The sequence below is a fragment of the Panicum virgatum genome, chromosome 7K (genome assembly GCF_016808335.1).
Source record: "Panicum virgatum strain AP13 chromosome 7K, P.virgatum_v5, whole genome shotgun sequence".
Classification (NCBI taxonomy): domain Eukaryota; kingdom Viridiplantae; phylum Streptophyta; class Magnoliopsida; order Poales; family Poaceae; genus Panicum; species Panicum virgatum.
In genome coordinates, this window is record NC_053142.1 from 30418816 (window position 1) to 30430185 (window position 11370).

General features: G+C 50.0%; 3 protein-coding genes across 3 annotated transcripts; all 3 read right to left on the bottom strand.

Moving 5' to 3' along the window:
- Nucleotides 1-378: 378 nt before the first annotated feature.
- LOC120640863 lies at nucleotides 379-6976 on the bottom strand. Its single transcript, XM_039916784.1, has 5 exons — nucleotides 6000-6976; nucleotides 5736-5912; nucleotides 5106-5324; nucleotides 2286-2419; nucleotides 379-1026 (listed from the first exon to the last, which is right to left on the bottom strand). The coding sequence occupies exons 1-5, from the start codon at nucleotides 6921-6923 to the stop codon at nucleotides 984-986; spliced, it is 1497 nt and encodes a 498-aa protein (XP_039772718.1). The 5' UTR covers nucleotides 6924-6976; the 3' UTR covers nucleotides 379-983.
- Nucleotides 2846-4446, bottom strand: LOC120640864 (BTB/POZ and MATH domain-containing protein 1-like). The gene has a single exon (XM_039916785.1). It carries the CDS (start codon nucleotides 4236-4238, stop codon nucleotides 3135-3137), a length of 1104 nt encoding a protein of 367 aa, XP_039772719.1. The 5' UTR covers nucleotides 4239-4446; the 3' UTR covers nucleotides 2846-3134.
- A 1367-nt stretch (nucleotides 6977-8343) lies between the features above and the next one.
- LOC120643011 (desiccation-related protein PCC13-62-like) lies at nucleotides 8344-10035 on the bottom strand. The gene is made up of 3 exons (XM_039919552.1): nucleotides 9541-10035; nucleotides 9162-9387; nucleotides 8344-8957 (listed from the first exon to the last, which is right to left on the bottom strand). Exons 1-3 carry the CDS (start codon nucleotides 9909-9911, stop codon nucleotides 8583-8585), a joined length of 972 nt encoding a protein of 323 aa, XP_039775486.1. The 5' UTR covers nucleotides 9912-10035; the 3' UTR covers nucleotides 8344-8582.
- Between the last annotated feature and the right edge of the window lie 1335 nt (nucleotides 10036-11370).

Below are 11370 nucleotides of genomic sequence, written 5' to 3' on the forward strand. Positions count from 1 at the left end.
TTTGCTCTCATAATAAATCAACACCAGCCACCAGCCACAGCAAACAGAGTGAGAAGCGCGCACTGGTACAGGTACCAACGGGGCCTCAAAGAAAACCACATAAACAAACGATTGACACTGCTGAGATACAGTTCTGCATCTACCCTGTTACTAAAGCAGGAGAAAAATAAAAACTTGGCTGAAAATTCACAACTTGGGGCCAAAGCAGTGTTGCCATTTCTGTAGCATATCCCACATGAAAAATAGCAGAACACAACAGGAACAAACAGGGAGCCTACTGACTAAAAGATCCAGCATACTTGCTTTTCTTTGAAACACAGCAGCCCAGGAGTCATAATTTGGAAAACTACACCCATCCAGGCAATGTAGAAATCTGTGTGTAATGCCACCTTGGGCACGAGAAGATGGTTTCATCATATATTCAGTTCAAATCACCTTGGAAACAAATTATATATCAAATCATATAAGCAACCAGATCTCTCACTTAGTCACTTTGCGTTGCAACAGGCTGGCAACAGACAACCACAGGCATGAGGGGGAAATCCGAAAATATACTGCACACGCATGACTTAGATATTCAAATTGAAACAAGGTGCCAGGAGTATCTTGGCACTGTAACAAACATATTGTGCTCCTTTGAAGTATCATATAACTCACTACAGTAACATTAAAATTTGATGGCGTGTACTTGCTGCTGTCTGCTAACGTTTATCACATTTCACAATGGATGTAACTTATTTTCCTTTATGTCGGGCCGGCTGAAGACTCACTGGATTGAAGAATGACACGACCGGTAAAACAAAAATTATAACAGTGATACCTTTTTCTCAGCACATTAACAATCTCTGAGAATACAACTGAGATAGCATATGTTTATATTATTCTAGGTGAGCAATCTTTGCATAAGACATACATCTCAGATGACTTACTAGTCTTCTAAGATCTTCAGCAAACTATTTCAAGGTTAACCAATGATGGGGAGTCTAGACGTGCAGAATTGCAAAGGGCCCTGTGTGAATACAAAACCTGGACCAAAAGAAATAGCATACTGGAAAGAGTCTTCATAGTATACTATTATATAAAGAAGCAGCAAACAAAGGCCAAGTATATATTTCTATAAAATGAAGAACCCCAAGCATCTGAACAACATGTGGGTTTAAGGTCCACTCAAGCTTGAATGTAGGATGATGTAGGAAAGAGATCAAGAACTGAAGTTCTGACATGCCGGCAAGCGCACATCAGTCAAAGGAACCATGTGGAACACGGTACAAAATGGTTGTCGAACTGCATTGTTCTGACTCCGGAAAGGTGAATACTAGGTTCAAGCATAGATGCGCACAAGTAAAAGAAGAAACATCAGGTATAGGTATTCCTATGCAAACAAAAGAGCATACTGCTAGAACTATGACAAATTTGGCATGCATTGATTATGCAGATCTGACACTGATTGGAAATGGCAGAACGCAACTCGGAGCATGCTAACTGAAGGCCAGTTTTTTTGCTCCATTTCTTCATTGATTGTACAGATTCAGGAACTGACAATGCTGGAGGGCAGTCTCAAGGCCCGGGAGAATACAATGGATGTCTGGTGCTTGGTGATGCAGGATCTGTTGCTGTGTCTCCTACCCAGTGAGCTCGGAAGGCTTAGGGAGCAATGGCTCAACGAAAAGAGGTACCTGCTGTCAAGAGGCTCGGTTGAGGAATGGCTCAATGTCAAGAGGCACCTGTTCTGAAGAAGCTCGGTGGCAAGGCAGAGTCGCAGGCAATGGACACCAAGCTAAGCGTTGGCTCAACTGAAAAGTGTGTGTTTTTTTGTGTGTCCCTGATGTTGCTTTGTTGCATTCAGGCTTCTGTTTGGTAATCGTCTGTTGTCAGGTCTGAAGTGTGAGTTTTGGAGACTTAGCTCTGTATTTCTAACGATGGGTGTTGTGAAACTTGGAACTGCAAACGCTTTAACCTTGTCTTGTTGCAATGCATATGGACAGGGGCTTTGTCCATTTAACTCTAAAGATAGAGGCCTTTGTAGTGTAGTTCATGTGAGGCATCAGACTCTCCTCTATTATACAAAAATCATAATCTGTCCAACATTATCTGGAAACTACAGTATCGATTGATATCTTGAAACTACTTCAGTCAAGGCATTATTGAAATATGTGAGCTGAACAGATGATGAGGTGATACAGCCAGATTTAATAATTTTATCAACATTACTTGAAATCATATAAATACCTAGACCTCATCTTCTTCCCTTAATAACTTCTATGACAGTGGGAAAGAAAACTTACAGCATATTAAGTTCTAAGCATATATCTCCACACTTGTGACCTTCAAGTGGTAAAATAACTTGAATGGTTGCTGATTCGACATCCTGGACGCTCTGCAATTGAAATGCAGGGCCTTGCCAGCCATCCAAAGGGTCCTGTGTAAAACAAAACATGAACCAGGAAAAATAGATAAAAAAAAAGAGTTGCCTCCACAGCATTATGTAATAAGTAGTAAAGTCTGTATCATGTATATCCTTTTCATAATGAAGAACTAAGCATAAATGTGGGCTCAAGGTCCATGTACCAATTATATACAATAAAATATTTCTTTTGTAAACAGCAGAATTAGTTCAGCTCTCTTGGTCACTGAAGCTTGCAGGTAATGTGTGGACAAGAGGAGGCAAGAGGGCAAGAACTGAAGCACTTATCTTAGCAAACTGGACAAAATGGTTGCAGAAACTACATATTTCAACAAAGATACTAGGAAGATTATGATACTGAATAAAAAAGTACCATACAAGTAGCAGTATGAAAACATAGCAGTTTTACTGAATGGTTATGCTACCCAACAATTTGCACTATTGGCCAATCATTCATCACAATTTCACATGCTAGTATTGTTCGGCTAACTGACGACTCGGCGGTTTGAACACACAAAACGAAAGTTATAAAAGTAATACATTGATGACGTAGTACATAAAAAGGTCTTAGGATAATACAATTGAGCTAGAAGCCTAGCACAGAGGTACATTTCATATAACCTACTCATTGCCAGAATATCTTCTGCAAACTAAAGGATAAGGCATCTCATCTCTAGTCGCATGCACAAACTAATCTAACTGCTTAAAAGTTAAATCGATGACGCGGATACTAAATTTTTTGAGATTTGGCTGCTTTCTCTTTCTCCCACATATTAACGAAGACAGAAGGACAAGCCCTTTTAAGGTGCAGATATCCTTGGCTTGCCACCACCTCATTTATTGTATCAGAAGAGTTGATATAGTCAATACAAGCATCTTTGAGCCTTCTGCAGTTATGCTGGTCTGCTAGACATAGAGTGGTCGCAACAGTTTCAACATCAAGACTTCCACAAAGGATTCCCCCACAAATCAGCTTGAGCCTCTCCATGGCATATCTATCTGCGGCCACAAGCAGGTGCTTCATCATTTCCTTTTCATCGCTGTCAATATCCTCCATTGCGGGCAATGAGTCTGTGTAGATGAAGTGAAGCAATGCCTTGAAAACAGGAGCCTGCATGTCTTCAATTGTTATGCACTCTCTGTTTCCCTCCCCTACAGGCCCGTAGAGCTGCGCCTTGAAGACCGGTGATCGTGTCGCGACAATAATCTTGTGCACAGGGAAAATCTCCCCTTGAACAACGAATTTCACATCTGCTCCTTCCTCTGACTCCAACAATTTTCCAAAGTTAACCGACAAGTCTGAAGGAGGCACCACCAGATCCTCAGAGATCACGGCCATCTCGGCTACCTGTGGTTCCTTGATAACAGTAACGTCGCACTCGATCACGACGCGGTCATCGTGTATGTGCCCAGAGGCTTCCATATCGCTCGTGCTAATGAACTTGTACAAGTGCAAGCCACGGTTCTTACCCACGTCCATGGTGGTAAACAGGGTCGGTGCGTTCCTCCAGCTGGCCGGCCACGGTGCTCCGGCATGGTGCATCAATCTGAGGCAATAGAGCGCTCTCACCTCGGCTTCCTCGCTCAGAAGCTCCAGACAGATACAGAAGGAGTCTCTGCCATCCCCTCTGTGGAGTCCATCGGGGTAGAAGCGGACGCACCAGTCGAAGCCGCCGACGGTGAAGGCGGCGGACCGGATGAAGCGGCCCGCGCCGAGACCCTTGTGCAGGCTGAACCCGTCGACCTCGAACGTGTGCGTGGCGTGCGCCGTCTCCGCCGTGCACCGCGACGCCGTCCTCATCCTCGGACGCTGAGGTGCCGCCGCCGCCGCCATTTTTGTTGTTTGCTCGCGGAGGAACCGAGGGCGGTCGAGGAGGTGGTGAGAGGACGGCGGCGCGGCGCGGCGTGGAGAGTAGATCTGGTTGCGGTTGCGGGGGACGGGGGCGTGGCGCCTCGAAGGGAACGGCGGCGTGGTGGGGGAGCCGTGGAACGGGGGAAGGTTAGGGGAGCGAGAAATTTGTTTTTCTTCGAAAAGAGACGCTCATCTACGCATTTTGGCCCTTTTGGTAACGATTTTGAGCTGGTTCCGGCAAAAAAAAACCTGTAATTGGTGTTTAACTTGCAATTACAGGCAAAAAAACCTGTAAAACCTGTCGTATAATAGCAATACAGCAAAAACATTATCTTGCCGCGTTCATTTGCAGTGAATATTGAAAATAGGTAATAAATACTCTTTTCTTCCACGAACTATAGAATTTTGGCACAATTTGGAGAAGCACCTTGTCCCCCGTTTTATCAACAATCGGTTTCCTCTAGAACGATTCCCACACTCCATTAGGAGGACAGGATATATGAATAGTAAAACATAAGAAAGTTTCCCAAGTCAGCAACTAAGACCACACTCCGATTTTTATTTAAAGGAATAGAAACATTAACTAAAATACAGAAGATAAATGTCCCACAACTAATAACAACAGGGCTAACAGATCAAACCCTAAATTTGAACTGAATGCTGGTAAAGCCAGCAACAATCCTACAGTCCTAGACTTATGCAAGTGAGCAGAAACTAAGACCATTACAGTTTGTTCATCACGGTCTTTATTTATTCAATACAATACAAACGCACCCAATTCCTATCTGAAAACACATAGAATTCGACTTCAATACTTGGCTGCCACATGCCGCGGATCTTCTCACATACCTCCTTTGCTGGTGGAGGAGCAGAGTCCGTCATATATTTCAGGACAACCTTTTTCAGGACTGCTGCATTGCATCTGGACAGTTGCTCCACAAATTCCAGTGCCCCATGATAACTTGTATCGGAAGTGATTTCTACTTCTTCAAGTGAATTGAGAGATATATCATCAATCCTGTGACTCTCTTCCAAGAGACAAGGGCAAGGTGGCAGGCAAGGTTGCCTCTGGAAATAAGAAAAGCCAGTATTAGTGTACCAGTGTAGAGTATATGTCGTAAAAAGAAAAACTAAGTCTGCCTTTTTTTTCTACTGTGATATTCGCTAGGCTCTAAATCAAGCATACATCCATGCAAGGATTGCATACCCACCTCCCTTTTTTTATAGTGAATCCAAACCAATAGCCAAAGAAGAAGAAAAAAAAAGGCACTAGTTAGAGACAGAACCATCACACTGGTCGAATGGTTCATATAGCCTACAAACATTTTGAATACACCATACTCATAACCTCAGTCACGCCTCAAGGAAAAGCAGATAAGGAAACTCTCCATTTTCAAACAACAATTAAAAGGTTAAATGATCCATGGCGCAAATAAATTAAGAAGATTCCTAGTAGAGGTAAAAAGATTTAGAAATCACCATTTCGTAGTCGCTGGTATCAAGTAAGAAAAGCTTCCTAGTACTACTGCAACTCCTCAAGAGATGCAACATGCCTGGCACCAGGCCATGGTAATCCCACCCTGAGGATATTCTCAAGATCTCACACTTGGGCAGATTGCTAGTTTCATTCAAGAAACTTTGGTAGGCAGCTACTCCCTGTCACGAGTAGAAATAAAGTAATCACTCGATTGTCAGATAAACAAAAACAATTCCTTTTGACGAGACCAAACACTGAACACACACCTCTGGAATGAACATGCCCAGTTTCAATTCATCAACTTGGTCGAATTGTTGCATAAGGGATGCATTTAAACCAAGTTCTAGCAGCCGGAGGCGACAGCCAACATCATCAAACCGGTGGCGGTGACGATTGTAGACAGTGAGAGACCAGTCTACCTCTGCAAGCTTCGGGGCAGAGATTCGTGCCTCATGGACAGGGGCAGACACAGACAGCTTTTCCAGTCTTGGCGCCGCGATCTCCAGCCGCAGTGTTGTCCTGACGGAGAACCACAGCGATCGCAGCGAATCAGAGCGTATCGAAACGTCCGAAGCAGTGACCAGCACGACGGCGAGCGTCAGGTCCATCAGGCACGGGCACTGCGTGCAGACAAGGGCGATGAGCTCGCCGGCTTCCATCCGGCAAGATTGTATCCTCAGGTTGGTGAGCGCCCGGAACAAGCCGGCCGACGGGGGCCGGACCCGCCAATCCCCATCGAGGCTGAGGTCGAACGTTGCCACGCCTTCGCACGCCGGAAGGTGGAGCACCGCCTCTTCCCCGGGGGCCTCCGGCGGCGGCTCGGGCACGAAGAGCAAGACCGTGCCCACCACGCGCTCAGAGGCGAAGCGCAGCCACGGCTCGACGCGCCCGGCCGGGACGCCGCCGCGGCCATGGTCGCCCGGCGGCAAGACACAGAGTCTCTCCAGGGTCGGGGCGGCGCAGGCGGCGAGGGCAGCGTCGACGGCGTCCAGGAACGCGGGCAGCGGCAGCCGCCGCGGCGCGTCGAGGCGGTACCCGAGGACGAGCTCCGGCAGCGGCGCCCAGACGTGGCACCAGCGGCGGGAGAGCGCGCCGGTGCGCACGGCGCTGCGGGCGGAGCCGAGGCGGGCGAGGATGGCGTGCAGCAGCTCGTCGGGGAGGCCGCTGATGCGGTCCTCGCCGTCGCCCATGAGGGGCGGAGGTGGGCGGCGGGCGGCGGCGGCGCGATTCGATCCGTTGCGATCCGTTCCTATGAGATCCTACTATCTATCTATAGGCCGGTTGACCGGGTCCAAACCGTTTCAGGTTCCTCTGGATGCGTTTGGGCTTTGGCAGATGGGCGTTCGGCCCGACGGCATCGATTTTGGCCCTGTTGTCTTCGGTGGGCCTTCACGTTTGGGAAAAAGTTCGTTCACGGCCCCTCAACTTTCTGCAACATTTTTTTGGAACAAAATTTAAAATTTCAAGAACATAAAATGTTCCGCAACACTTTTCTAGATTATATTTCGTAACGAATCAAATGTTTCATAATATTTTTCTGAAATATTTTTCTATAAAATACTAGAAACAACACTGGCGCGGCTTTTTGTCCCGCCTTGGAGCAGACCAGCTTGGATTTCTATGTCACAATCAAATTGAGGCATTGATAAGTTAGAGCGGTTTATGTTGTTATAGCTCGTCTTTTGGGAGCAAATAGCGTGCCATCATTGATTTATCCTTTTAGCTATATTTATATCGGACATACATACTTAGAGTAAATGATGTTGCTGAGTTTCTATCTTATCGAATCACATTCTGTTCTAGGATCCCACCTCAACAAAAGGAAAGAGCGTACCCAAAGTTCAATAGCTTTACATCCGCTATTGTGATCATGATTTTTCTACCCTCAGGAAGATCATTGTTCAAATTGTTCGAAAGAGGTACTTAGGGCATGTATAACGCCCATTAAAACATCGTCTTTATCTAGTTAATTGTGATTAACGAGGTGATTTGGGATCGAACCGCAAGGTGCCGTCGTCTCGGAAAATGACGACACCAGCTCGTGCTCCAACGCAATGCAGACAGCTCGTCATGCGTTGTATGGAATGGCTTCAAGTCACCGACGGAGTCGACGGATGCAGTGCGCCCACTAAGCTTTGGCGCCAAATCCTCCCTTCTGCGCCACACTCACCTCAGGGGCGTCCTTTGACATGTGCGGGCTGCGCGACCGCACAGGGCCTTAAATTTGAAGAGCACCTAAAATATGAAGTGTATCTTATGTATAGTAATATAGGAGATTTCATTTTTGTTAATTTGCAGCTAATCCATAGCAAAATGAGCCTCAAATTGCACTCATAAGTCGATCGATCGTCGAATCCCAGCCTTCCGCTCGGCGGCCGCGGAGGCGCTCGACTCGATCCCCGATACCTAGGACAAGACCGATGCCACTTCCTCTTCAATAGCTATCACGCACTGACACTCGTAGCTCAGCCTTGCGGAGGCGGAGAGGACTCGTAGCTCAGCCTTGCGGAGGCGGAGAGGACTCGCGCTTGGTGATCGCATGTTTCGCGAGGCAACAAATACATATGTCGCTTCTTGAAATAAAAATTCATATGTCGTCTTTGCGCATAATAATAATGTACTGCTGCATTCCTTTATTCAGTTTATTTTCCATCCAGATGTATATATCCAGTTTGCCCACGCACCACAAGATCACACAACAACTACATTGAGATGCCAACACACAAACATGTGTAGTCTTCTAGTCTACAGCTTGCTGCGGCAGGCTCATCTTTGAACTTCTTCACACGCAGATACACGCACGCACCACCCTTGTGCTCCCGGCCACCGAACTTGCCCCCCGTGCGGCGCTACACGGCGAGGAACCCCCTGGCGATGCGGCCGTCGGCGCCCTGGGGGAAGAAGCCGCCGTGCTGGGCGGGGTTGCCGGTGCCGTAGACGATGCCGAGGATCTCCTCGGGCGTGCGGTCGAAGGCGAGCGAGAGGTGGTCGCCGGCGATGACGTTCCCCACGGTGAACCCCTCGGGACCCTGCCCCGGCGCCACCACCAGGCCCTCGTCCTTGACGCCCCTCCGCCCCAGCGCGTTCCGCAGGTCGGAGATGTGCGCCGTGACCTCCGCCACCCCGACGCCGTAGCTCGCCACGCGCGTCATCCCGCGCTCGTACAGCAGCGTCCGGATCACCGCGTCCTGCGCCGACTCCACTCCCAGCAGCCCCGCCAGCAGCTGCACAATCCATTTAGATCAATCGACACGTCATCAGGCGCCGGCGGCACACCCGGAATTGAACACGGTGGCATAAGCACAATGCAAGCAGCATGGCGCACGCGTGCCGTGCCGTGCCGTGCCATCGATGGATATCCATGGCGAGCAAAGCAAGGTGATGACGAGACGAGTAGTAGAGTGGTCACGCGAGCGATGCGCACGCACCTTCCTGGCCTGGGGCGTGAGGAGCTTGGGGTTGGCGCCGACGTAGCCGGTGAGGCCGACGTAGGGGACGATGTAGGAGGCGATGAGGAAGTTGACGCTGTTCTCGTAGGGGTTGAAGGGCGGGTCCAGCGTCGCGTTCAGCGCTTGCTCGATCATCTTGCCGAAGTTGGCCGCGCTGATGTCCAGCAGCGGCCGCGGGAAGCCCCGCACCGTCTGCTTGATCGCCCTTCAGTTCAATTCAGTTCACACACGCGCCGGGTTAATTAGTTGATGGATTATTGCAACTCAATCAATGCAATTCTCTGCTGACTGTTACTATCGCACGATGAGAAAGAATTAATATTCAGGAGCTCATCATCAATCAATAATAATAGATTACCTGAGGTGCCCGACTTCCTGGTAGCAGAACTGGGTGGCGACGTCGCGGACGAAGGGGGTGAGGGAGGCGGACTGGCCGCCGATGGAGGGCGGCCCGCCGCCGGTGAGGTTGGCGTCGATGGCGTCGAGGCCGTACCCCAGCGCGGACCAGCAGAAGAACTCCGTCTCCAGGTACTCGAGGTTCAGCGGGAACTCCAGCAGGTCCACGTCCGACTGCGGCAGCATCGACCCGGGCCCGCCGAAGAACCCGCGGTACGGCGGCCGCGCCCACTCCTTGTCCATGTCCTGCGCGCGCGCCGACGACGCGCAGCACAGCACCACCACCACCACCACCACCGCGGCGACCGCCGTCGATGCCGCCGGTGAACCCATCGTCGTCGTCGCCGTCGCCGGCCGGCGAGCTCGCGTCTGCTGCTAGCTTAATTAGCTTTGTTCACGCACGCACACGTCACGCGGTACCAACACGATCGCTCTGCACGTTTGACTTGTGCGTGTGGTGTGCAATCAATGCAATTGCTTCCGGAGACGGGGGTGCGATCGGTGCAGGTATATATAGGCGGCACCGGGCGAGCTGGGCACGGCGGCGACGGGTGGCCGATGACGCGGACGGGTAGGGGCGGCGCGCCAAGGGCGTGGCGCGCGGGGGGGAGTGCGTGCAGTGTTTGTTTAAAGGAACGCGCCGGTCGGCGGTCTGGGTTTCTTGCACTGAAACCAATTCAGGCTAGCTAGCTAGCTGGCCAACGACGCTCCTCGTGCACACGAGTTGGGGGAAGATCTTGTAACACCCCTCAATTAGGAGTGCTAAACACGATTTGAAGATTCAAATTTGGTCAAAAATATCAAGCCCACGTGTAGCTCTCTCTGCGCTCTCATCCTTGTGCGTGGTCACCGTGGCCAAGTTGGCCACGGCGCCGTCCGTGCACACGCCGAGCGCCGCGTCGTCCGCTCCTGAACTCTCTCGAGCTCGCCTTCTCGTTCGCCACGCGCACGCCTTCGCCCTCCGCTCGCTGTTGCCGCGCGCGTCGCGCCATCTCGCCACGAGCAGAGCTCGCCATGGCCACCAGTCGCCCCTCCACGCCGAGCCGTCGACCGAGCTCGTCCCGCCCTCCACCAACCCCTAAATCCGCTTGCTCTCGTCCCAATGAAGCTCCCGGGCCCGGCCATCACCTCCATGCCTCGCCGAAACGTCGCCGGAGCGGCACAGCACCGCCGCCGCCCGCCGCCCGCCGTGGAGCCGCCGCCATAGACCACCTCCTCGCGCTCCAAGGCCACCTACAGGTACGATAGATGAACCTCGTGAGGGATGTGACATTGAAGCCGAGCCAGAAGACGGTGAATGGTGGACCCATCTAGAAGATGGATGGATGGATCCCGATGTGCATGACCGAAGGCAGGTGCTCGCCAAGCGAGTATCATCTAACTAACACTGACTCAGTGTTCATCCCAGGCAAGCCCCGGTGCACATCCGTTTATTTCAAACTATGACACCTATATTATGTTTCTATTACTTGTGCATTAGGTTCAGGAATTATTTGAAACCCTAGTTGCATGATCCCTAGGTCTCCTCGAGTTATACTAGTATGTAGAGGACGATAGAAATGCTATGCTTAATAGAACTCGGTAGAAGACGAGTGATTTCGGGTCACTCGCGAGATATAGGATATCTCGTTATTTTGAGTATATGGAATATTGGAATAGGTTGGATAAGGAAAAGAAAATGGAGACCGGGCGGGGAAAGGTTAGTCCCGCATGTGTCGGTTAAGGACCGTTCGTTGCCTGGCCCTGTGATCGAGTTTGAATTGTACTAACCGCATGCCGGGAGTAGGAGGTA